A 25,737-nucleotide genomic window follows, 5' to 3' on the forward strand; every position below is an offset into this window, starting at 1 on the left:
TCCAGAAATAACTTTATTCATAAACCCTCTGAACTAATACAATAGACAATTTAGGCCAGGTGGGGGACACACGTGACTGCCTGGAAATCTGGGCCGAACCGGAGAGAACATGGAGACCCTCCGAGTCTGGGGGCTGTCTTCACAAAGGCCTTATACTCCTCCTGAACACACCGCTTCTCATGGAGGCCCATGGCTCTGGAAACAGAAAAAAACCACGCCATCAGAAATTATGTTATCTTTCCTCTCTTTGGCCATCTGTGAGGAGGCAGTTGGAGCAGGGCTTGTGGTGGGGCAGAGCTGGTTCAAATGCCACCTTGGCACTTTCTCCCAGTGCCAGCAGAACCTAACCCCTCACAGGAAGGAAATGGTGCGTTCTGCCCTCAGCCAGCTCAAGACTCGTGTTGGTTAAGACCTCCTGCTCAGTCCTTCTTCATCAAAAGATCACTATGAGACCAGGCACGCAAGCTGAGTGGGAAAAATATATATATACTGTGTCTTGCCCTTTGAAATGGTTTCTTTCTAGCTGGGTGATGTAGCCAAAGGGCATCACATTTACTGCTGCAAATGAAGTACCCTTTCAGAAAACAGCTAAATAGGGAGGACACTGGTTTGACAGTGTAACCCATTTGCCAGGCACTGGATAGCTGCAGCATAGTCCAAGGTTGAATTTAGACACTTGACACAAATTTTTCACCTTGGCTTGTGCCCTCACCCAAAAACCTGGGAAAACAAATGCTGCCGGGTGGTTCCAGTGTGAACACGCTTCCCACTCACAAGCAATAGCAAACTGTAACAGGGTCTTGTAAAAGTGAGACTCAGAAGAAATTTTGAGGAAGACCTTAATGGTTTGTAACCCATCCTAGCTAAGTATTCAGTGTATCACTGTCAGCAGAAACAGATTTCTCCCCTAGTCCCATGTAGGAAGTGCTTGGTAGCTAGTGGGGACAAAGGAGCTGGTTGTCCCAACCTTTCCCCTTTCCTCTCTGCTTAGTGTAACTGGAAGTCTGACACAGGACACTGCTCAGCTCTTGCTACTGCCACTCCTCACCATAGCTCAGGGGCTCTGCTCCATTGGGGCTGCTCCTGGCACTGCTCCTTGTCACTGGTAGGGATGGCTGCTCCTCTCCCTGTTGCTGATACCACCCAGCTCTTTTAGACCTTGGGCAGGCTGGTGGATTTACCCTTTTCCAGTATCTGGTGGGTATGGGCCTCATCAAGACCCAGCCTGGGGAAATGTACTCAGAAATTCTCCAAGGATTTCAGCTGTTTTAAAAACCAAGAGGGGAACAGCCTGGCTTCAGCCTGAACCTACTGTAAGACTTTGCACAGCACAAGTCCTCTTCCGGGTAAGGCTTGGTAGCAGACTGCAGCGCCATCCTGGGGGCAGCTCCCATGTGGGGTTCCCCCTAAGCCTCCTGTCTCACTCCGGAGCTGAGTGTCCCTCCACCTCACCCCTCCACCCAAGTTACTGACCTCTGCCCAAGTGTATCCCACAGCACTGGTACACTAATACACTTAGCTATTTTGGAATGGAAGGGAATACAGTGCACACTGTAGTGATCATTGGGTGCAATGAGCAAAGGCATAGATGAACAACGACTAAACAGCAAGTGTTATTGTGGAGCAGTAAGTCAGCAAGCACAATTAGTTCCCCCTCCTCCACCCATGCATAACTATGTGGATATGTAGGGAAGGGACTCCCAAGGATCAGCCCATTCACACCAGTGCGGGTGGGCTGATAAGTGTCACAAAGGTTGTCACGCAGAAAACACTGGCAGGTTACACAAATACCCAAGTGTTCATGCATTACTTAATCCTTCATTTATTACTTCATTCCTCCATTCATAGCGCCTGGGGTGCAGTTTTAGGATACATGTAAGGGGCAAATGAAGCTCAGGTGTGTATTACACCAGGGATGATTTGGGCCTTCCATGTTCATGCTGCTCCTTTTTTCCCCTTGCACCACCTGACTACATGGCACACCATTAAGGCAGAGGCCCCTGAGCTTGGCCATGTCTTGTGCTGGGCTCTGCCCAGGCCTGTCATAATTTTCAAGCATGTAACCACTTCAGCTCTTGATGGCTCAGCATGGAGTAGCAGTCCTTCTGTCCTTCTCTGGGGTAAGGGATGCCTTCCAAGAGAAATCCTGAAATAGCCTGCTTGTGCCAAGCCACAGTGTTCAGCTTTTATGCTCTACAGGATTTATTACCATTGCAATGAGGATAATCAGACTGTTAAGGGGGCACCTTATACAGGGAGAGACTGAAAGGGCAAGGCTACATTTGGAAAGGAAATGCTTGTGTCCTATTCAGCTTTGGTTCCTTTATCTTGCAACTGGTTTTGCTACCCATTCTTTGCCTTTGTGTGGTTCATGCAAAGCCTGGGTTCATTTCCACCTGCCTTCAGTGGAAGGCTGCTTGTTTCTGAACTGATAGAAAGCTGGGGTTTTGAAGCATGACTGAATATTTATTGAATACTAAGTGCTCATTAAGTATACCACTTCTGAAGGGGCTCAGAGGGTGGCAGGTATTGATTCATGGAAGAGACATGGGATAAAGTTCAACAATCAAATGCACGTCATCCTTCATCAGGTCATGCAGAATGCAGAATACAGTTCCTGAGGCCCCTGACTTTTAGTTTATTCTTTTTTATAATTTCTGACCCATTTCCAAATTCCTCTGCCTAGTGACAAATGGACTGCTGGCTTTCCTTTTCTGTCCTTTAGACTGCCATCTTGTTCTACACTCCAGGCACACTCCAGTGTCTAGTCCCAAAGACTGCCAACAAACCGCTCACCATTCTGCAAGGCACTGCTCTTGTACATGGGAATCTGCTTTGCAGGCAGAGGGAGGGAAATTCGGACCATATTTCTGTCAAGGAATATTTTTGTACATGTCCTTCACAACTTACAGCCAGAAAGATGTCAAAGACAAGACAGTAGTCTTCAAATACTTGAAGGGCTGCCATAGAGAAGAGGGAAATCACCTTTTCTCTCTTGCTGCAGAGACCTAGACATGGAGCAATGGCTTGAAGTTACAGCAAAGTCCATTTGGATTGGAAAACTGGACAGAAAAACGTCTTCACTGGTAGAACAGTGAGGCAGTGAACTAGAAGCCTAGGGAAGTTGTGGACTCCCTGGCACTGGAGGTGTTCAAGAAGAGGTTGGACAGGCATTGGTTGGGGATGATTTAGGCATAGCAATGCCAGTGTTATATCTTGGGTATTTCCTATGTTTCTGGGCTCTGCTTGTTGCTCCCATTTTTCATCTCTTTGCCAAGTTTACACGCCTCCAGCTCATGCCCTGCTGAGTTTAAACACCTACCTAGAACTCACCTAAAATCAGCAGGGACTATCTCCAGCTGTTGTGGGAGAAACCTCCCTAAGGTCCGTTGTCTAGCTGTAATTTGATTGACAGACAACGTGGGTAAAGAAAGACAGCTGTTTATTTGCTCGAGCAAAGACCATAAAGCTAGCAAAAGGCAAAATGGCCCCCCCTCAAGGGTGAGGCGATCTTTTATACTTATTTCAATAAGGCAAGACTTACAGGGTTAACAAAAAGCAATACTTGAGGCGGTGCTTTATAAATCTTTGTAACAGCATATTTCTATTAAGCTGAACTAGCACTTTTAAAAGCTAAAAGTAACAGTAACGTTATAATATGTTAGCAAAACCTTATACAGTAGAAGATACTTTTCAAGGATGCAACCAGTGTACACCCAGAACAATGGTTTCTCTGTCTTATCTTACTTCTTGCTGTAGCTGATTTTTTTAGCACACAGACACAGATTCACTTTTTAACTCAGAAAATGCTTGGTACAGTTAAAATGATTACATGACACAAGCAAAGGCCTAGCTATCATCCTGCCTTGTGGTCAGCTGCATTGCTAGGCCACAGGTCATGCCTTGTATTCAGCTGTAAAGCTAATACTTCTTAATAAATCCAAATTATTGTAAACTTAACAGTATGCTATCAGAAAACTATTCTATTTCAGGGTAATAACAAGCCTGCACACTACAAGCTCATTTCCTGCTGAGTTGGGGCACCTAGAGCTCACTCCTTGCAGAGTTCAGGTATCCCCAACTCACTTACTGCTGAGTTTGTGCATCTCCAGCTCCCTGCCCACTGAGTCCAGCTGGCCTCTTGCTCTTTACCAGCGAGTTCTAACTTTTTACTCCTCAATTTGTTCAGATCCTGTTTCTCACGATGAATCAGTACTCCCAAGGGCCTTTGTGGTGCCTTAGCTTAACTGGAGTTTAGCATGCATAACTGTGGCCTAGTGGGGCCAAGACTCCTCCAGGTATTTTGCAGGTTCTTAAAATTGGACAATGGGCCTGTGCGTCTGCGGGATCCTGGCATAAAAGGCTTTGTCCTGGGAGAATCCAACATCTGCTTTCTGCCTAATAGGTCTGTGCCAGGATCCTCCGGCTGCCTGCACAGGCCCTTTCTTGAAGGCCCTGAGCTTGCTCTGTTCCTGCTGTGAGTTCTGGTGCCATCTTGTGGCCATTTTGCTGCCTGCCAAAGAGGCAAAAGCATCCAAATGAAGCTGGGGGAAGGTGGCTTGGAGCTTTGCCTCTTGTTTCCCAGTACAGAGGATACTTCTCTGTTCTACAACTCCTGCTGTTCTCTTACTGTCTGTCCCCCTGGCTCGGGCACATCTGAGCTCCCATAGGCCTGGATTCATGGCCTTTCCTCTGCCCTTCTCATGGACTGTGTCCTGGGAAGAGAAAGTCAATAGGGATTTATTACTGACTGTCTCTCCCTGTACAAGAACAAGGGGTCGCAATGCAAAATGAGCAAATGAAATGGGGAGAACACAAAGCTTTGATATGTAGCTGCCTGCCAAAAACCTTTGCCCCCACTGAGCCGGGTGCTTTGAAATTGGGCTACTGTCACAAGCTGAGCACCAAGCATCTGCCTTTTCTCCTCCCAGGATGCTCCCACACTGGAGTGCCACCCTGCGCAGACCAGGCCTCAAGCCATCCAGGCAGCCACATGGTTAGAACCCACCACACAGGCAAGGTTTGGAGAGAGGAGGTTGGAAAGAGACCAGACAGGACGGTGAGGAGGCTCATATCCAGCTACTCCCAGTGCAGAGGCTACCAGCAGGATGAGGGCAACATCAGCCTCCCCCACAAGCTGCTGTCTCACCTAGTAGCACTGTGCTCAAGGCCTAGGAGGAGACAAGCCAGCAGGACCTCCACTGTACTATCACAGTGCTGCCAGGTCACTTGCCCTGGTCCTCCACTGGCCATAAAGGCTTTCATGACAGGCTCTAGGATGGACCATTGAGAGAGAACAGTCACTGCACCAGTAGTGCTCTGCCTTGGGTACAGAGAGTCTCAGACCTTCGTGCCCCTGGGCTCCCAGGGATCACAGAGCTTCTCAGGACCCCACCTGCCACCTCTGGCCCCTGGACACGGCCCACTCCAGCCCTGGGAGCATGGCCAGCAGGTGAAACTACCATTCCCCAGATGGACATGTTTAGAGTCACTCTGGGACCTGCCCTCTTGAGGATGAGACCCTGTTTTGGGAGGAAGGATGAGGGGGTCAGCATAGGGGACATGGACGTGCACACAGTAGCCATCAGCAGGGTCTCACAGGCACTTATACACATGTACACACAATGCTGTCCCCTACACATACAAGCATGGTACACATGCTGCCCCAGCACATGGGTGCACAGGCCACCAGAAGGATGTCAGGGGATGGGGCAGGAAGTATTACTTGGGGAACAAAGGGCTGAAGGCCAGGACGTGGCCAATCCTTTGGTCTTCCCAAGCCTCGCTGGTGAGCTCAGGGTGCTGTGTCTCTGGGCTGCAGGCAGAGCCAACCTGAGCAGGGTGTGGGGCCCAGGGCAAGTCAGCCCATGCGCAGCCTTGCCCCCGCTCTGGTCCCACCCACCCTGGACCCAAAGAAGCTGCCGCAGCCATTGGTGGCGGCGGGGGGTGGGGGGGTTGGCGAGAGGCTGGAACTGAAGCAAGCGGCAGCAGCGCAGAGTTGCCGCAGCTTCACCACCTGGCTCCACGGGGCCCCCCAGAGCACAGGACCTGGGGTGGTCGCCCTGATTCACACCCTCCGCTCCACCTCAGGGATGGCCCTGGCCACAGGTTTCTTTCCTGTAGCCTCAGGCTTGTCCCTGTTCTGGAGGCTTCTGCTGAGGCCCTAGGATGAAAGGAGAGCGGATAGTCACCATGCCAGCTGTGCCCTCCCCTGGGCACTGAGGGGCTGATCCCCTCAAGCCTGTGGGTTCCATAGGGTAGGAAGCCTGGCAAGAGCCATACCTGGTGGCCCCAGCCCCTGCATATGGCCAACCCCTGCCCTGGGGCATGGGTAGCCAAGGGATCTACCACTTCCTGCATGGCAAGCCTGGGCAGCTCCTGGCAGTGCCTCAGTGTCTTGGGATGGAGAAGACGTGCATGGGAAGGTGTAACAGGTATCTGCTCTGGGCCAATCTAAACATGGCCTGCACACCTGTTCCTGGGGCAACCGCCTGCCTTCTCTCCTGCCATGCCTTGCTGTGAATTGATTAATTGATGTTAATTAGCAGGAGGCTTCCCTTGTACTGCCCCGCTGCCAGGGGGCACTATCTGTGGCTCCGTTTCCTTCCCTACACCACAGCCCACGCCTCGCCGATGGAATTGGCGTTGTTCTGTCCCTCTCTCTGTCTCCATGCCCACTCTCCTGGCCTTCTCAGTAAAGCTGCCCCCTCTCTGGGGCTCCTCAGTAATGCCGTCCCCACTCTGGGGCTGGGGTCAATGCACCCCAAATGCTGCGCTCTCTCCGGGGCTCCTCAGTAATGCCACCCCCTCTCTGGGGCTCCTCAGTAACGCCGCCCCCTCTCCGGGGCTCACCAGGCCCCCACTGGGGCTTCTCAGCAACGCCCCCTTCTCTGGGGCTTCTCAGCTGCCCCTCTCTGGGGCTGGGGTCTGTGCACCCCGACTGCTGCGCCCTCGCTGGTGCTGGGGTTCCCACACTGCTGTGGGTCCCCTATGAGGCCTCCTCCGACCCCTAATAGCCTCACCCAAACCACCGGTATTTAAATAACAACAAAACACAAGCCCCTGGGCTGTAACATAAATTAAAGCCACCTGGCTAAAACATCATTCAAGCCTACCGGGGAATACTCCATCCTTCAGCAGTGTCAAACGCTGCTCCTGCAGTCAGGCCTCCCCTTTCTTCCCTGAGAGAGCTCCTTCCCCTGGGGCTGCTGGCAGGGAACTGCCTCTGGGCCCAGCCCCTAGGGTTTATAAGGGAGACAGGCTCTGCCTCTTCTGGTCAGCTGACCTCCTCTGGTTGTCCTGGCAGCCAACAGCTGGGCTCCTTATTCCCTGCTAGGGCTCACTCCCTAGCAGTTTCCCTTCTTTAGGAGCAGGGCACCTTAGTGCTCTGCGACAGAAGGACAGGGGAGTCAGCGTGGGCAGAAGGTTCAGACTAGACATTAGAAGGCACTGCTTCACAGTCAGGGTGGCTAGGATCTGGAACCAACTACCAAGAGAAGTGGTGCTGGCTTCTACCTTGGGGGTCTTTAAGAGGAGGCTTGACGTTTACCTAGCTGGGGTCATTTGAGCCCACTTTTCTCTCCTGCCCAGGGCAGGTGGTCGGACTAGAAGATCTACAAGGTCCCTTCCATCCCTACATCTGTGAATCTATGAATCTATGAAAGTGAGTGCCTGCTGGAAACACAGCCCCACACATGTGCACACACATGCCAGCCACCAGCATGGTTTCCCAAGCATGTGTAAGCTTGTACACACAAGGCTGAAGCTATGGCTGGAGAGGGCTTGCTGGGTCAGGGAGCAGGTGGGGGCAGAGAGGGCTTCAGAAGTTCCTGCTTGCCTCTTATCTTGGATAAGATTAAGTGTAGTCCCTGCTCTAATAATTTTTACAGTGGCCCTTGTTTCTAGGGCCATTATGAAAAGCTGAACTCCAGGGCAGATTTCCCTGTGCTGCCAGGGGGGTGGAGCGGGGTGGTCCGGGCAGTGGCCAATGGGAGCGCATGGGCTCTTATATCATGCTCAAGAATAGCAAGCGTGTGGGGCTGGAGGAAAGGCACTCCACACCCTTTCCCTCATTATTACCTGATGGGTCTCAGGAACCCCACCCTGCATCCAGGGTGGTGAGACTACCTTCTTTATTGGGTCCTCAGCCTTGTCCTCCCCAAAGTAGTTCTGCCCCAGGCTTTGTTCTTAGAACTTTTATACCTTTCTGCCTCTCATCTCCCTGAGGTGATCTAATCACACAGCATTTTTAGCTTTATCACTTTTTATGGATTAAAGCAAGTATCATCACATGCTGCAAAGCAGGGTCACCTCAGGCTTTGCCGCAGTTCCTCTTTTCTTGGCCATTATTTCTGGTACTTTCTAGAACTGTTAGTTGCTCAAAGCATTTCCTTTTTCTCCATTCCGGCTGATCAGCAGATTAATTAGGTCACTGTCCCGTGGCTTCCAGGTTCTGCAAAGCTGACCCCCACTTTGGGCGGCCAGCTTGGCCTCCTCCCAGAGGCCTCTTCGGGATGGGCCTTACACCTTCGATCTGGTATCTCATGATCTCCTCTTGACAAAACTGGCTAACTGCGGCCTTGACCACACCATGATCCTCTGGCTGGGGAATTGGCTCCGTGGTAGGACCCAGAAGGTGGTGGTTGTTGGAAGTCAATTGTTGTGGTGCGCTGTGACCAGTGGGGTCCCTCAAGACTCTGTCCTAGGGCCTATATTGTTCAACATCTTCATCAATGATGGAGACATTGGTGTTAGAAGCATACTGGCCAAGTTCGCTGATGACACCAAACTCTGGGGTAAAGCATCCACACCTGAGGACAGGAGGGTGATCCAGGCAGATCTTGACAGGCTCATGAAATGGGTGGATGAGAACCTGATGGTGTTTAACACCGAAAAATGCAAGGTTCTCCACCTTGGGAGGAAAAACCTGCAGGATCCTTATAGGTTCGGCAGTGCTATGCTGACTAGCACTACTGATGAAAGGGACATGGGGGTCATGATTGACCACAAGATGAACATGAGCCTGCAATGTGATGCTGCAGCTAGTAAAGCGAGCAAAACGCTGGCTTGCATCCATAGATGATTCTCAAGCAAATCCTGGGACGTCGTTCTCCCATTGTACTCAGCCTTGGTGAGGCTGCAGGTGGAGTACTGCATCCAGTTTTGGGCTCCACAATTCAAAAAGGATGTGGAGAAGCTTGAGAGAGTGCAGAGGAGAGCCACGCACATGATCAGAGATCAGGAAAACAGACCTTATGATGAGAGGCTGAGTGCCATGGGACTCTTCAGCCTAGAAAAGCGCAGACTCAGGGGCGATCTGGTGGCCACCTATAGGTTTATTAGGGGAGTTCACCAGGATCTGGGGGAACATCTGTTCACCAGAGCGCCCCAAGGGATGACAAGATCAAACGGTCACAAACTCCTCCGAGACTGATTCAGGCTGGACATAAGGAAGAACTTCTTTACTGTCTGAGCCCTCAAAGTTTGGAATAGACTGCCACCAGAGGTGGTTCGAGCACCCACTTTGAACGCCTTCACATTTGGATGTTTATCTTGCTGGGATCCTATGATCCCTGCTGACTTCCTGACCCTGGGGCAGGGGGTTGGACTCAATGATCCTTTGGGGTCCCTTCCAGCCTGAATGTCTATGAAATCTATGACTCTAGCTGACTTCTTGTCCTTGGGGCAGAGGTCTGGACCCCAATGATCTTCCAAGGTCCCTTCCAGCCTTAATGTCTATGAAATCTATGATGATTTGACCAAAGGGTTATATTTACATGATGTAAAATATATGTCAGGAAAAAAATTAGTATCAGTAAAAATCCTGCAGATTGTCAATAAAAAAAATTGCTTTGGCAGCCCTGGCAAGGGTGTCTCACTAGGCTGGCACAAAGTGCAGCTGTGCCACTGTAGCTGGGGTCAAATTGTCTCCAGAGCCCAGCATAATAGGAGTAAGAGAACAACATTGCAAACTGAACTGGAATCCCAGCAGGCTTTGTTTTAATTACAAATCCTGGTTTGTCTTTCCAGAGAGAACTGCCAGGCTGAGAAATCTAAGTGAGGTGCAGACAGAGGTGGTATTTTACTTTGATGTAGGTGGTTGAGATCAGCAACATCACCACTGTGCACAAGCTCATCTAGGTGTAGCCAAACAGAACTACTGTGCTCTGCCTTCACTCGCATTTTGCATTGCTGTGTAGCAAAACTCTTGTTCTTTGCTCAATTTAAAAAGTCTATCTCTGCTGCTGTCCCCAGCAGCTAGCAAAGCTGCTCCTTTACTTCCCAGAGTACTTTTAGGTGCAATGGTCACTGGTTCATAGATCCAAGAAGCAAGGTCACCACTGCAGAGTTAAGGTCCTGGCTCCTGCTCAAATTGGTGTCAGTTTGCCAATGCATTCAGCTAGTGAAAGGTTAACAGCATGTGATCTGTGCAGCATGATTCAGGTATCTGTTTACTTTGTGTTTTCTTAGCTGGTGAATTAGGTGAGGGGGCAATCTAGATTAAATTTGTCAACACAGCCATAACTTTGTCTTCCAACACACACAACCGGGCTTCTGTTCATTTGGGCACCTTTGCAGCAGTGGGACTCCAGCCAGCAGGTGTCAGATGGTCATGCTGTGGTAGGGTTGTATGTTAAGTGGCAATAGTGTTCAGCTGGTGCCACCTCTGATATCTGTATCCCTGGGATCTCATAGGAGGCAGTGATTCCTAGTGGAGAGAACAGTGGACAGAGACATGAGTTCTAATCCCAGCTTTGCCACTGGTCTGCAGGGGCACCTTAACCAAGTCTGTCCCCCTCTTTGTGATGCATTTTCCTCCTCTGTAACGTGAGGATATGGGTACTGTCCTCCTTTGGGTCCAGTGATGCAACACCCTATATATGAACTGAGCACTTAATCAGAATGATTTGAGAGCATGGGATTCTATGTGGTAACCTGTGCTGTATTTCAAACCGGAATATGTAACTTGTAGCAGAGCCTAATAAAAGCCACTTAAAGAAAGCTAACTCTGTTCCTATGTCACTCCAACCCCTGCAGAACAGCTGAAGCCCAGAAGACAATCCTGTCCTCTAAGGGTGCACATTCTCTTCCTATAGGGCCAGGGTGCTCAGCCACAAGCTGCATGCAGCCTCTGCAGCCACAGCTGCTGCTGTGAGGACATGAACCCCTTGTGCTGTGGGGTCAGACACTAGGAAAAGGTGGGGAGGAGGCAAACATGAGGGGGAGCCCAGCCAGGCAAGAGGAAGCAGGGACCCATTAGGGGAACTAGTGACAGCAGCCCCATTTGAACAGAATGGATACTAGCTGAGGGGGCTCTCTGGAAGCTGGAGCCCCTGTGGTACTTGATGGGGGAAGAGGGACCTCTGGGGAGTGAGGACCTGTGTGTGTCTCACAAAGCAGCTGGGGTTCAGTGGTGTCTCTGAGTGTGTTTCTGGGACCGTGAGGGAGGGCTTTATGTGAGTGTGAGGGGACAAGGGGGATCTGTATCATGGCTGTGGACCCAGCATATGTCAGAGAAGTTATCTGGACCCAGAGGAAGGCTGTCTTTTGGGGGAGCACAGGGGGTTGGGGACGTGGGATTTTATGCAGGTGACAGCAGGAATCTTAGTATACAATGGAGGCCCTGTGGCATCTGAGGGAGAAGCGGGGGCTCCACTGTGCGTGGGTGCTGGGGCTGCTGGTGTGTCATGGGCATCTTTGTGGGGGCAAGGAGGGGACCTGTGAATGTCTGCGGTGAAAAGGCTGGTTTTGTTGTGTGTGCAGGGGTGTGTGTCTGGGGGTGAAAGTGGGGGGCCCTTTGTGGAGCATGGGGGTATCTGAGATTAAAAGGGGAGCTCTGTTGTGTGTGAGGAACCCCCTGCAAGTGAAAGAGGAGCTCTATTGGTGCGTAAGGTCAAAAGGAGATCAATTTGGGGGTACTGGGGTCTCTGCGAGAGTCTGAGAGTGCAAGTAGGGTCTCTGTGCTAGAGGTAGGAAGGTATGGGGGTCTGGGGTGAAAAGGGAGGGCTCTTTTTGTGTGGAGGGGAGGGAATGCTGTGGGATCTGAGAGTGAAAGTGGGGGCCTCTGTGCAGGGAGCTGGGAAAAGGGCAGCTGTGTTAGGAGTGGAGACCCCATGGCTGTCGAAGAAAGAGGGAAGGCTCTACTGTGTTTGGCCTTTGTGGCCCCCAAGTTTGTCAAGGGGTTCAGTGTGGGAGGTGGGGGTGTGTGAGGGTCTCAGGGCAACAGTGGAGGCCTCTCTGGTGGGAGGGATGGGCTCATGAGGGTGTCAGAGGTGCAAAGGAGTGCTGTTGTGTGTGGAGGGATGGTTGAGGCTGTTGTATGTGTGAGGACAGGGGTCTTGTGGAGGTCTGGGAGGGAAGGGGGTGGGTGTTGTGTGCCTGGGGGACTCTGGGGATGTCTGAGAGCAAAAGTGGGGGCCTCTGTGTGGTAGAGATGGGGCTATTTGGATGTTTGAGATGAAAAGGAAAGCTCTGCTGTCTAGAGGGGACCCTGTGAGCGTCAGAGGGTGAAAGTGGGGATGTCCATAGGGTGGGTGGGAGCATGGGGGTATCGGAGAGGAAACAGGCACCCTTTCTTGGGGATGGAAGCCCCCTGGCTCTCTGGGGGAGGGGGGCTCCTCTGTGTAGGCCCCTGATGTGTCAGGGTGCTCTTCATGGGAGGTGAGTGTCTGAGGTCTGAAACAGAGAACTGTGTTGTGTGCTGAGGGATGGGGGCTCAGTGGTGTCGGAGGGGAAGGCAGTAGTTGTGCAGGGGCATACTAGCGACTTCATCTGAGGGGAAAGAGGAGCTGTTGTGTGTGAGCAGGAGCCTGGAGGTGCCTGGGTGTGAAAAGGGTCATCTATGGGAGGGGACAGAGCCTTTGTGGACATCTGAGGGGAAGGGGCTTTGGGACCGATGAAGAGAACAGAGGGGTTGTGTGTTCGGGGTGGGGACCCTGTGGCTGTCTGAGAAGGGGATCCTGGTGGTGCACCTGGCTGTGTTACTGGGACCTGTAAGAGGGCAACAATCCTGTTTGTATGCTGATGTTTGAGTGAGGAAGGGGGCTCTGTGTGGGGGCTTGAGTCCTTGTGTGTGACAAACAGCTTCTTTGTTTGGGAAAGTATGGGCTGTGGATGTCGGGGGTGAAGGGGAGCTCTGTTGTCTGGGGCTGATGGGCCCCATGGGTGCCTGCAAAGATCCCTTGGCATTACAGGTGCTTGAGCTGTCAGTGGAGAAGTATGTGGCCCTCATACCATTTGGAGCACAAGGTACCTGGCCTCCACAGGACATGTGCTGAGGCCAGGGAATCAGGATAGCCCTGGGATTCACATCTCCTTGGTGACACAATAATGTGCCCTGCTTCCACTGGCACCCAAAAACCCACCATGTTTTGGCATGCAACACCTCTGTCTTTAGGGGTACAGAAAGCCCAGCCATGCCCAGCTTCAGGACAGCAATGCCAGAGCCAATGGGACACAAAGCTACCACATCTCTTTCCTGGGGGCATCAACACCGCATCCATGGGAGGATCTAGGATTTTGAAAAGGAGGATGCAGATGGTGAGCTGCAGCATCACATGTAACACAACACATATTTGTCTCCAGTTAAAAATAAACTAGAAGCTGTACTAATATGCCAGGGGCCTAGGGCTGGATGATTCAGTTTAAGTTTGAACCAAAAACAAATATCACTTCATTGGAAGGAGTCAAAAACAGCCTGCAGGGCTGTAAAATAACGTAGGAGCAGCTACAGACAAGAAGTGCAGAACAAAAGCTAGCCTGATTGGTGGAACACCAAGAGGATTAGAAGGAAGAACGGGTCATTAACACCTGTGGAATGAAGAGTTTAGAAGGGGTCAGGTAGATGATAATGAGCCATGAAGTCAAGTGACTCCTTCAGCACTGACTAGAAAAGCTGCTGCCACTGCCAGGCAGTTGGTTTTAAACTTTGACTGGAGCAGAAATCCAAGTTTGATGCAACTGCACCAGTGCATGCCCTTTGGATTCACTCCTGACTGTGTCCTCGCAGAGCCTGGGTGCTAGGGGACAGATCCCATGGCCAAGACAGAACCAGGTAGCCTCACCATGGCAGAGATAAAGTGCTGATATGGGGCTTAAAGGATGGGGCTACAGACCCTTGCACAGATCCCTGCTTCCCCTCCAGCACACAGATGGGAATGACCCAGAGTGGTTAGTCTCTCCTCATATGTTGTCATTCTCTAGACCTTGGCCTGTTCTTCTATATAGTTTTTGAGGTGTAGGGACCAGAACCGGGTGCAGTATTCAAGGTGTGGATGCACCATGGATTTATAAGGGGCATGATGATATTTTCAGGGGCAGCAGTGCCAGAGCAGATGGGGATCAGACACAGAACCGCCACGTCCCCTTACCCAGATCTTCAGCACAGCCTCCTTGCAGAGCCTGGGTGGCAAGACACAGCTGCCATGGCTGAGACAGGACCAAGCAGCCTCACCTCGGCAGAGATCAGGTGCTAACAGGGGGCTTAAAGGAAGGGGCTGCAGACCGCTGCTCTCGTTGCAGCCCCCGGCTGGGAACGACCCCTTGGAGGCCGCTCCTCCAGCAGCTCTGCCCGGCGGGCGCTGGCAGGCGGGGAGCAGCGCCGAGGGCAGGGCCCAGCCGGCGGACAGGGGCGCTTGGAGCCCGCCGGGAGTTGGGCTGCTTGCCGCCTGGCTGCTGAGACCCAAGCAGCGTCACTGACCTGGCACGATGCAAGCCCACGTGGGCCCGGGGGAGCCCGCCCCTTTCCCGAGTCCCGGGGCTGGGGGGGGCCGGGCCGGGCGCTGCTGCCGGCTCTGGGCGCGCGGAGCGGGGACCGCGGGGGCACTTGGGGCTGGAGGTGCTGGGGGGCCGGGGGCGGGGACAGAGACATTATCGAGACCCCAGCTCTGCGCCCTCGCTGACTGGGGCTCCGCGAGGAGCGGGCACCTGCCAGGAGACGTGGGACCCAGCCGGGCAGCGCTGGATGTCAGGCTGCCGCTGTGCGCTGGCTCAGGAGCAGCTGCAGCTCCATGGGGTGAGCTGAGCTCCTACAAAGCCACAGCCTGCTGGATCCAAGCCCAGTCCCTCCCTGCAGCTCTGTAACGAGCGGGGCACCAGTTTGGAGAGGTGCCAACGCACAGCCCAGCAGCCACAGCCAGGCAGGTGTGTGGAACCAGCTCCAGCCCTGAGCCCAGCAAGGGAGTGTGCAGGGCCTGCCCTGGCGCTCGCCCCAGAAAAGCGGCAGGAGTCGAGACAGCAGCAACAACCACCATCAGGTAAGACCCAGGGGAAACACCATGTATATGGGTCTATGAAGGCAGTATTCGTTAAGCCCCCGGGGAATAACTGTTCTGGTGTGGTTTAGTACCCACCAAAGTGTTGGGGCTTAAAACCCACTTTGTGGAAATGGGAGGCTCCTCCCTAGCTTGGTTCCATGGCCATATGGCTGAGGGCATGCAAAACTTAGGGGGATCTGAACCCCAAGCCTCTGGGCTTGGGCCTGCACCTAGGATGCCTGCCAAAAGTTTTTGGAAATATCTGAAGCCCCTGGTGGGGGTGGAGGATGTTTGCCAGTTGTCTGGTCACTAATGATTCTGGACTGATTCATGGATTTGGACTTGATTTGGCTTGGAACAAAAAAAAAACAAACCAAAAGCTTACCTCCATTCACATCCCTTGCCCAGTTGCTCTGAGGTGCTTGGCACAACGCTCCCCCTGCCTCCCTCTCTGTCCAGGGTGCAAAAATCACCAGTTTGGCCTCTGCCTCTCTGTCCCAAGCTTGACCTGTGTTCAGACCTGTCCCACAGGTCTGCAGAAGAGGCTTCTCACAGCTGCTGTCCCCTTAGGGAGATGCCCTCCTCCCAGGAAGCACTGCTGTAGCCCCTCTGGAGCTGAGCTCCCCGGCCTGCCTGGCTTCCCTGTGCCATTGCTCCCCTCATAGTGCCCTATCTTTCCTGGTAATGGTGCCCTGCCTCTGCCTGCAGGATGCTGTCACTCGCAGACCAGGTGCTGGAGCTGCTCAGCCTGGAGCGGACCCCGTTCTGGACTTATGCCATCTCTGCCCTGCTCTTGGCTGCGCTGACACTGCTCCTCCGCCCACTTCTGCAGCTCCTGGGCCTCTTCCACCGATACTACGTGAACTGCCAGCGTTTGCGTTGCTTCCCCCAGCCCCCGCGCCGCAACTGGCTGCTGGGACACATGGGCATGGTAGGTACCATGGTGCAGGATCCTGCAGGGAGTCTCCTCACTGTGCCAGCCCAAATCTGTTGGACCTGTGAGCATGAGGCTGGCAATGTGCCTGCAGAGGTAGGAGGGGACATAGGCGGACAAGGTTCTTTGGGTAAATCTGATATCTGGTTGCCCTTTGCCTCTTGGTGCTGGCCCCATTTGAGCCTGGTGTGAACAGGGATTTAGGACAGAATCACTCCTAGCTGTTCACCTGCAGCTGAGGGCACTCCTGGCACCTTTCTTGCAAAAGATGTTCTAATAAAAGATATCAGATTTACCCAAAGAACCTTGTCCGTCTACGTCCTTAGACAAACATGACTATAACCTACACCCCTGAGTTTACCATCTGCATTGTACTGCCCCCTCCACTTTCCCCCATCTCTCTACCCATTGTCTTCCTAACTTCCACCTATTTACATTTTCAGACTTCTTGTCACACTTTTAGCTTCTTTTCTACTGTGGAGATCTCAGAACAACAGCAGAGTCTCCCAATTCCTGAAGAAGGGTGCTTGTGCCCGAAAGCTTGCAAAGACCTTTTTTCCAACTATTTAGCTGGTCTAATAAAAGATATCACATCTACCCAAAGAACCTTTCCTGAGTGGTTGATCCAGGACTCACTCTCTTCCTCCTTCAGGTTGAGCCCTGTGAAGAGGGGATGGTCCGGGTGTCCCAACTGATAACTGCCTTTCCCAATATCTTTTTGACATGGATGGGGCCTTTCTTACCATTCCTGTCCCTGGTGCATCCTGATTACCTGAAGCCAGTCACCACAGCCTCAGGTATGCTGGCCTTGGGGGGTGTGACTCATGGGGCTGGGAAGGGGAGAGACTGGCTGGCTCCAGCAACCTGCTCCCCAGGTCTCCAGCCATGCTCTGCTATGAATGTCCTGAATGCTGTGAGCCTCCCAAACTTGCAGTGAGGGCCTTTTTACACCTTATACTGTGAGACACACAAAAGTTTATTGGCTTAGTGCTATCTTGGAGTTTGGATTAGCTACACCTTAAGGCTAAAAACCTTCTCTGACTGTTTCCCACCAGTACAGCTGTGACTTGCCACTAGAGGCCTGATGAGCAGGGCTAGTGACCCAGGACAGGCTTCTATCCCTGCTCTACAGGCAGAGGTGTGAGAGATGGGGAGAGGAGGACGTGGGGGGAACATATAACTGTCAATGCTACCACATTCTTGTCTCCGCTGGCACAGGCCCCTTCCTAAACCGCCAGTCCAGGCTCTGTGGTGGGATGGCTCTGCCCTTGCTCTGTATCATGCTAGGCTGTAGCCTTTCTGCCTGATGGTTGCACTTGGTTGCCCCAGCTTGGTCTCTCCTCATTAATTCCATTCTTATCAACTGGGCTTCATCTCACTGGCCTTTGCTTATATCCCTCGTTTCACTCTGGGGTTTGCACCAGTTTGCCCTGGGTGACTGCCAGGCCCTGGGCCCCTCCCCATCTCTGTTTATTGCAGGCAAGAGAGAACAAACCTGTATTGCCCCTCTAGGTAGTAGCTGCCCTGGGTACATTAGGTCTCCCTGATGCCCTGGTTTGTGCCACCCAGAGAACAGCTACTAGTGTCTGCACCCTAGACAGCAGCAGTGCCAGCTGCTATTTTTGCGCAACCTCTAACTAGGCCCCTGATGAGCTGATGAGCATTCCAGGGCTAACTTGAGCCTTGCCTGTCCCTACCCTCCATGCCCTGTGTGTCTGAGTGTGAACCCCATGTCACACCCCACTCTCCTTCCCAGTTGCTGTTGCCCCCAAGGACTACCTGTTCTATGGGTTCCTGAAGCCCTGGCTGGGTAAGTGAGCTTTGCCCTGGGCTTCCCCTGTTCCACTATGCTCAGTGTTGGGGCCATGCTACTGCCTGCTGGGGACTTTTGGGACAGGATGGCCTGGGCTGGGGCATGAGAACTGTCCAGGACACCAAATGGCATTTTAGGTGGGTGCCATGTTGCGCACACTCACCCACATTCACATAGATGTATGCACACAGGCATGTCTGAGCATTGAGTCCCATACCCACAACCACAGGCCCTTGTATGCTCATATGTCACTCTGCATGTGGGCTCATGCATGCCTACTTGACTCTGCTTCAGCATGCACTGGTGAGATGTTGCTGAGCACCCAGGGGGGTGACCACCTGTGCTTCTGGGCTGCTCTGGGTTAGGATGCAGGGTCTGGGAAGCATCTATCTGGGCTGCGAGCTGAGCATTGTCATTGCAGGGGAGGGTTTGCTACTGAGCAACGGGCAGAGGTGGGGGCAGCACCGGCGCATGCTGACGCCAGCCTTTCACTTCGACATCCTGAAGCCCTACGTGAAGATCTTCAACCAGAGCACTAACATCATGCACGTGAGTGCCCCACCCCTGCACCTGGACCTTGCTGCACCATTGCTGTGCCAGCGCCTTGTCCTGCTGCCCACCTGCTTCTGCACCTGGAACCCACTGCACCTTAGCTATAGAAGCACCCTCCCCCGCTCTCCAATCTGCTTATGGTGCCCTCTCTGTCCCTAACAAGTGCATATGCTGCTTTTTTGCCTGCTACCCCAGCACTGCACCTCCCCCTATAGCTCACACAGTGAAGTCCCCACAACTGGGGCCTTGCCTCTCTGCCCCATCAGAGCCTGTCTCTTAGATACCCCTGTGGGTGGCTGCCAGGCACTGCACTCAAGGACACCATTCTCCCACAGGCCAAATGGCAGCACCTGGTGTCATTGGGCTCCCCCTCCCTGGACATGTTTGAGCAGATCAGCCTCATGACTCTGGACAGCCTGCAGAAATGTGTCTTCAGCCACAGCAGCAACTGCCAGGAGTAAGTGAAAGCTATGGCTGTGGCTTCCCCACAGCCCCAGGATAGCTCTGCAAAGTGAAGGAAGGGACTTGGGTACAGGATTCCTCTTACTGGAGTTGCTCAAAAAAGCAGGGGTCACAGCCCAGAAAATGGGTTGCAGGGCCTTTCTCATCACAATCACCTAAGAGATCCCCTCCTTTGCTACTCTGCCCAGATATTCATCCTTTTGACCCAGTGACACCATTCTGTTCCCAGCCTGATGTACCTGTGCCCATTTTCCTGCCCTGCTACCAACCCTTTCTCAGATCCCACAAAGCATGTGGTTGAATAGAAGGGTAGATGTTGCATACAGCCAAATGAACCTAAGCATGTTCCCACCCTCCAGCCCAATCACAGACCCTGTGGCCAGGTTCTAGCTGTGAGGTTGCGAGGTGACTGTATCTTGGAGACCCATCCTTTGAACTGCCTGGTCACCTTCCCTCTTGTTACATAGGGCCGAGTCTGTCTGGGACATGTATCCCCTTCTTTGAACACTCAATCATGTGCCCCCACATTGCCTTCCAGGAAGCCCAATGACTACATTGCAGCCATCCTGGAGCTCAGCAACCTGGTGGTGAGGCGCCAGCACTGCCTTCTGCACCACATTGACTGGATCTACTATCTCACAGCAGAAGGGCGTCGCTTCCACCGGGCATGTGACACTGTGCACCGCTTTACAGCTGATGTGGTGCAACAGCGCCGCCTGGCCCTGAGCTGCATGGGCAGGGAGGCCTGGCTCCAGGCCAAGCAGGGCAAGACTGTGGACTTCATTGATGTTCTCCTGTTGGCCAAGGTACTGTGCCAGGGATGGCCCATGCCACCTATGGTGTCCTGGATGGAAGGGTACTGTGAATGTCTATCACAGCAGGACTCAAGCCCCCATCTGCAGCTCTGCAGGCTCTGGCATGTTTTAGGCTTCCCTGGCACCCTGTGGAGAGTACAGTTAGGGCTGTGGCCCACAAAGGAGCCAGGTCACCTACCCCAACACACACATGGAATCTGTTGCAGGATGAGGATGGCCAGGAGCTGTCAAATGAGGATATCATGGCAGAGGCTGACACCTTCATGTTTGAAGGTGAGGAGGTACCCCATTGGGGGCTGGGCAGGCAGGAGCCTCACTGACTCCCTTGCTCCAAGGGGAGGGAGAGATGACCCCCCATAGACCTTATAACACCCTGGGGAGGGGTGATCCTTGGCTGTGGGGACCTGTATTTCCTCTTTGTGGGGTGGAGTAGAGTAGGTTCCTCCACAACACTGGGGTTTGGTTTGTGTTGCTGGGATGGAAGATACTTCCCACTGGGTTCCATGCAGGGGCCTGGAGCTATTGGACAGGCCTGGGGAATGGGGCATGTACCCCTGTGGCAGTGGCACAATGGCAACAGAGGTCTGGCTGGGACTGAGATGGGACTTTTGCTGCCATGGCCCCATCACACCTCCCACTCCCCTGCCCTTGTCTAGAGCCCCAGGCCGCTCACTCTGCCTGTGCCCCTCTCCCTAGGCCATGACACCACGGCCAGTGGCCTGTCCTGGGTGCTGTATAACCTGGCACATCACCCCGAGTACCAACAGCAATGCCGGGAGGAGATCCAGGAGCTAGTGAAGGACAAACCATTGGAGGAGCTTGAATGGTGAGAGAGCCTCCCCAGGTCTGCAGGGCATTGCCCTCTGCTAGTGCTGAGGAGGGGCTGGTCACTTGTTCATTCTAACTGTGTTGCTGTGCTGCCCCAGCTCTGTCTCCCTCTCTGCGCACAATGCTCAAGGTCTCCTCCATTCAGCCTTATATAGTCAGACCATTTCTTAGCACTCCCTGGATCTGCCCACTGCAAATGGCATTAAGTGCCTGCTCTCTCAGTAAATGAAGTCCCCCATGCTGGTACCCAGCCCAGTAGCACCCTTGCTGCTGGTGATGCTTTTCTCCCTGTAGGGAGGACCTATCCCAGATGCCCTTCACCACCATGTGCATCAAAGAGAGTCTGCGCCTGCATCCGCCTGTTACCGTCATATCCCGACGCTGCACTGAGGACATCAAACTGCCGGATGGACGCATCATCCCTAAAGGTGCCAGGGCCCAGGTGGGGATGGCAGAGCTGGGCTCCAATGGATAGCAAGTGGCTGCTGACTGACACCCCTAGGAGGAGCTGTGCTGACACTTACCTGAGTTGGGAGACAGCCTGGCACCATTGCTGGGAGGGGTGACTTGTCCAGGCAGGCCAGTGCTACTGCAATTGACTGTGGAGTGCACAGCAGCATTTTTAGCTGTTAGCTTGCTGTAGCAGAAATGCCCAGGTTCTTCGAAGGCCCCAAACCTCCCTCAAGTTATGACCTGAAAATTGAGACCCAGTCTCTTTCCCTTCTCTAAGCTGGCCATATCCTCTCTGCAGGGAACATCTGCCTGATAAGCATCTTTGGGACCCATCACAATCCAACCGTCTGGCCTGAACCTGAGGTATGGCCATCACTCAAGCAGATTCTTGGGTCTCTTGTTCCACTGCACTCATTCAGTTCTGGACTCCAGCACCCAAGTCAAGAACTAGGGGTAGCTGTTGGGCCCTGGATGGGTGGGTCCTCCTGACCTCCCTCCTGTTCCCCACAGGGAGCAGGGTAGAAGGCTCGGGAGGCACTCCCCCTAGTAGGCAGTGCTGATGCTATGGCGGCAGTAGGGAGTGCTGTGCTCCTGTAAGTCACCTACCTAAGGGGCTGATCCCTGCAGTCTTTGAAAACCTAGAGCACAAGGATCTGGTTAAGGGCTACCTTCCAATCCCAGTAATTCTATCCCTTTTTGGTGATGTCATCTGGATGTCTTCTCCTTCACACCCTGCCAGTCTCAGGCAGCTGCTGCAATCCTTCCCAAAGACATCTGTATCTTTATCAGGGCCTACTCTCCGGCATGAACAGCCTGTGGGTCTGTGATGCTGTGGGGGAGGGCTGAGAGTGCTGGGACAGGCAAAGTGCCCGCATGTTGCATGGAAGCAGGACTATCTTTGCTGCTGGCACATGGTCCCAATGGGAACTCACCCACCATCCACCTACATGTCCTGTGCTTGCTGCCCAGGTCTACAACCCGCACCGCTTCGACCTGGAGAACTCCCGGAATAGGTCCCCACTGGCTTTTGTACCCTTCTCTGCTGGGCCCAGGTAACCTGCCCCCTGGACTCATGCCTCTCACAGAACAAATGTTTTCCATTCCACCTCACCATGTGCTCTGAGGGCCTCACTTGCTTTACTGAAGCATTGTGGGATACCCCAGATAGGGCCTCAGTCTGGCTAGCACTAGGGCCAAATGGTATCACTGAGGGTCAGTCAGAGAGGGATTGGTCAGGGGTCCCCAGAGGGCTGTCTTTGTCAAGGGTCTTGGCATGTGTCCCTGCAGTAGGTGGGGTTGAAGTGTCTATCAAAGGGTTAGGTTTTCTGTCCTGATCCCAGGATACTGCTGCTTTATCTCTGTAGGGCACACTCTGGGTGGCTTTTACTGACCTCTCTACCCATCTCCCTCAGAAACTGCATTGGGCAGAACTTTGCACTGGCAGAGCTGAAGGTGGTGCTGGGGCTGACACTGCTGCGCTTCGCCGTGCGGCTGGATGAGAGTAGACCTGTGCGGCGCAAGCCTGCTTTGATCCTGCGTGCTGAGGATGGGCTCTGGCTGCAGGTGGAGCCCCTGCAACCCCAGCTGTGAGGCCAGACTCTGCCCTAGTCCTCCCTGTTCCTGGTGACCCAGCAGCTCCTGGATGAGGAGTGAGACAGCTGCCGTGGGGGCCTAGTGCTTGCTCTGGCACATGATGCAAATGCTGTTCTCCTGCCCCCACTGGACAGTTGGGCAGGGACTGGCCTGAGAACATGGGACTATTCAGCACTGAACTACAGGCAGGATTAGGGGTCCTGGCTTTTGCACAGGCCAGGTCTGAACCACCTGTTTCTCCTTCAGCCTTTCACCCTTTCTTTCTCACTGCCAGCGAATAATATGGGTGACCTGGGACTGGGTCAGCCCCTGTCCACCCCCTGCATAGGCAGCCCATACCTCAGCACAGCTGCTGTTGCTCCCTGATGTTGGGAAAGCAGCTTGTCTCTTGGGACTCTCACCTGCTGTCTTTTGGGGCTTTTGCTCTTCCCTCTCCAATCAGATGGTTAGGAAGCAGCTACATCTTCCTCAGGGACTCTGCTTTTCCCTTTCTAGCATGGTGTTGTACCTGCCCTGTGCCTGGGTCCTAAGTCCCTGGTAGCCACCAATCCCAAGGTGGCAGGAGATGGGACATCCGGAGCATGGGGAAATCTGTGATTTGCTTTCCTCACTTGCTGTTCTGTCCTCCCATGGTAGCAGGAGGGAGGGGAAGGGAAAGGTCCCTTCAAGATGCACATATTAGCTGGCTTAATAAATTATGTAGTCTACCTGCTGATAAAACCAAGGAGTGAGGCTGGATTGTGCATAGGTAACCCCATAGGTAACCCCTTCTGAGAGATAAGGATAATTAACTCAAGAGCAGATCTAATATTTGTTAAAAAAACAGGATGCCTTTGTAATCAATCTACTATGAAAGTAAATTTCATATACTTGCAGCCATGGCTACAGAGAAAGCTATGGTATTCTGGAACTTAACACCTTAAATTCAAAAATTAACTGGTGCAACTAATGTCACTTTGGCTTCCCTCTGGGAGCTTGAGGGAAATGGCATGAAGGTAATCACAAACTCTTGGATGTATCTAATACAGGTGACCCTCGCCATTCACGGGGTTGTGTTCCCATGATCCCCGCGAATGGAGAGATCCACAAATAGGGCACTGCATTCATGAATGCAGTCTGAATTCATGAACGCAGTGCCCCTGGCGGCTAGGGGGGAGGGGGCATGGCTCCAGCAGTGACAGCGGGAGTGCAGCGGCAGCAAGCACGGAACTCCCAAGGAGCTTCAGTAAGTGTTTAAAGTGTATTTAAGGTGCAGGTTTGGCATTTGTGAATATCTGAAACTATGAATGCTGAACCCACAAATACCAAGGGTTTCCTGTATTCCCGGATCTAAGCAAGAACAACTAGATAAATCACTTGGTAAAAGCAATTTGTTATAATCTAGAAACATACAAAACATCTTTTCAGGCCAAGGTAAAGCCAAAATTCCTGATTTGGCTAACATAATATATATTATGTATCATTGAGCCCTGCTGATGAACCCTGGGCAACTCTATTACCTGTATGTCATTACCTATTATGATCAGGTTGGGTTGGACAGGGCACTTGGGGAAATCCCTCCAAATAATCCATAGGAAGGGATGGGAGTTGTATAGGCTGAAACCTTTGCACAGAACAGGGAGTGGGTTCTCGAGCAGTTAAAATGGTTGTTTTGGGATGACCCAACCCAAAAGTGCTGTGAAGTCTTCAGCAAATGAAATTGTAAAGAAAACAAGTGAGTGAGGGGTTGTGGGGAGTCACAAGATGGATTGCTCAGAATCAGGCATGTGAGACTTGTATTTGGAAGGCCACCTTTGGAGCTTGTGTGGAGGGAAATTACTTCAAGTGGACATTTGGGAAGTTTGAATAGTGTACTAGTCTGTCCTGGCAGTATAATGCAGCTACGAGGAGTTAGCAAAAGGGAACTGGTGGGGATGGGCTTCAGTAAGGCTGGAGGTTGGACTGCAGGGAAGGAGCCTCCATGAGACATGACAGCTGAAGCCAGCCACCCATTCTCAGTGGGGTGGGGCTATGGATCAGGAAACGTCTTCCTGCTTCTTTCCCAGACCTGAGGCATGCACTTTGTGCCCAAAGCTTGTCTAACGTGCTAGAAGTGGTTCAATAAAAGATATTAGCAAACAGGCCTTGCTTCTCACATATTTCCTGGATCATCACAGTACAACACCACTCCTACCTTACTGCAACTGTGGAATCAGGCGCACTACAGTATTATTACCCTAACAAAGGCCCCAGTCCTGCACCAGAATCCCTGGTCCAGCCTGGATACAGCCTGCTTCAGGATCAAGACCTCATTCAGGACTTGGGAACCTGGCTGCTGTTGCTTCCAGGAACTAGAAAAGGGGAGGAGATGATAGCTGAATTCCCCCAGCCAGGGGGCAAAGGTGAGGGAGAACCCAATCAGTCAAGAGGAAGCAGGGGCTAATTAGTGTAACTGGTGCCAACAGATGCTGCCAGCCACTCATGAATATTCACAAGGGATACATGCTGCCTAATGAGGCTCTATAGGGGCTGGGAACTTTGTGGTTACTCCAGGGAGCAAGACCTGTGGGGGGTTGTGGTGCTGGGTGGGGGTAAGGACTTGTGTGTGGGAGTGAGTATGAGGACAAGGGTAGCCTGCATGTCAGGGAAGTCCTTAGGACCCAGAGGTTACTGAGATGCCTCCTCTTGTGTGGAAAAGAAAGGGACCTTCAGGGTGAGGGATGAAGACACTGTGGCTAAGAGAGTCGGCTTTACAGTGTATGGCCATGGGAGCTCTTGGTATGTCAGGGGGTTTATTGTGGAGGAGGTGAGGACCTGCGGGTGCCTGAGGTGAAAAGGGTGCTCTGCTATGTGTGGAATGGGGGCACCCTCCAGGTGTCTGAGGGGAAAAGCAGGGCAGAGCTGGCAGTGGTGTGGGAGTGTGCAGCCCATGTGCTGCTTGGAGTGCCTGCAGTGTGCCTGGCCCCTGGCCCCTGAAAGGAGCACACTGGGAAACACTGCCCAGGGACATTACAGCAGCACTGGATCTTGCAGCTCCTTGGTGACAGACAGAGA

At 52.7% G+C, this 25,737-nt stretch overlaps 1 protein-coding gene and 1 long non-coding RNA gene across 6 annotated transcripts; one reads left to right on the plus strand and one right to left on the minus strand.

Annotated features, from left to right (window-relative positions):
• On the minus strand, positions 1–14,457 carry LOC109280848 (uncharacterized). The gene is made up of 3 exons (XR_009463892.1): positions 14,370–14,457; positions 7,116–10,708; positions 1–195 (listed from the first exon to the last, which is right to left on the minus strand). It is a non-coding gene; the product is annotated as an uncharacterized LOC109280848 (long non-coding RNA).
• Positions 14,377–24,827, plus strand: LOC102576428 (ultra-long-chain fatty acid omega-hydroxylase). Of its 5 annotated transcripts, XM_059732463.1 has the most exons (14): positions 14,377–14,467; positions 15,074–15,254; positions 15,963–16,185; positions 16,841–16,985; positions 17,945–17,998; positions 18,423–18,550; positions 18,889–19,010; positions 19,554–19,821; positions 20,037–20,103; positions 20,527–20,656; positions 20,953–21,086; positions 21,389–21,474; positions 22,081–22,163; positions 22,524–24,827. In XM_059732463.1, exons 3-14 carry the CDS (start codon positions 15,964–15,966, stop codon positions 22,699–22,701), a joined length of 1,617 nt encoding a protein of 538 aa, XP_059588446.1. In that variant the 5' UTR covers positions 14,377–14,467; positions 15,074–15,254; position 15,963; the 3' UTR covers positions 22,702–24,827. The 5 variants fall into 5 exon arrangements, with proteins under 5 accessions (XP_059588446.1, XP_059588447.1, XP_059588445.1 ...); XM_059732462.1 differs by lacking the exon at positions 14,377–14,467 and having other exon boundaries at positions 14,843–15,254; XM_006259479.4 differs by lacking the exon at positions 14,377–14,467 and having other exon boundaries at positions 14,844–15,254; positions 21,410–21,474.
• The last annotated feature ends 910 nt before the right edge of the window (positions 24,828–25,737 follow it).

The sequence above is a fragment of the Alligator mississippiensis genome, chromosome 8 (genome assembly GCF_030867095.1).
Source record: "Alligator mississippiensis isolate rAllMis1 chromosome 8, rAllMis1, whole genome shotgun sequence".
Taxonomy (NCBI): Eukaryota; Metazoa; Chordata; order Crocodylia; family Alligatoridae; genus Alligator; species Alligator mississippiensis.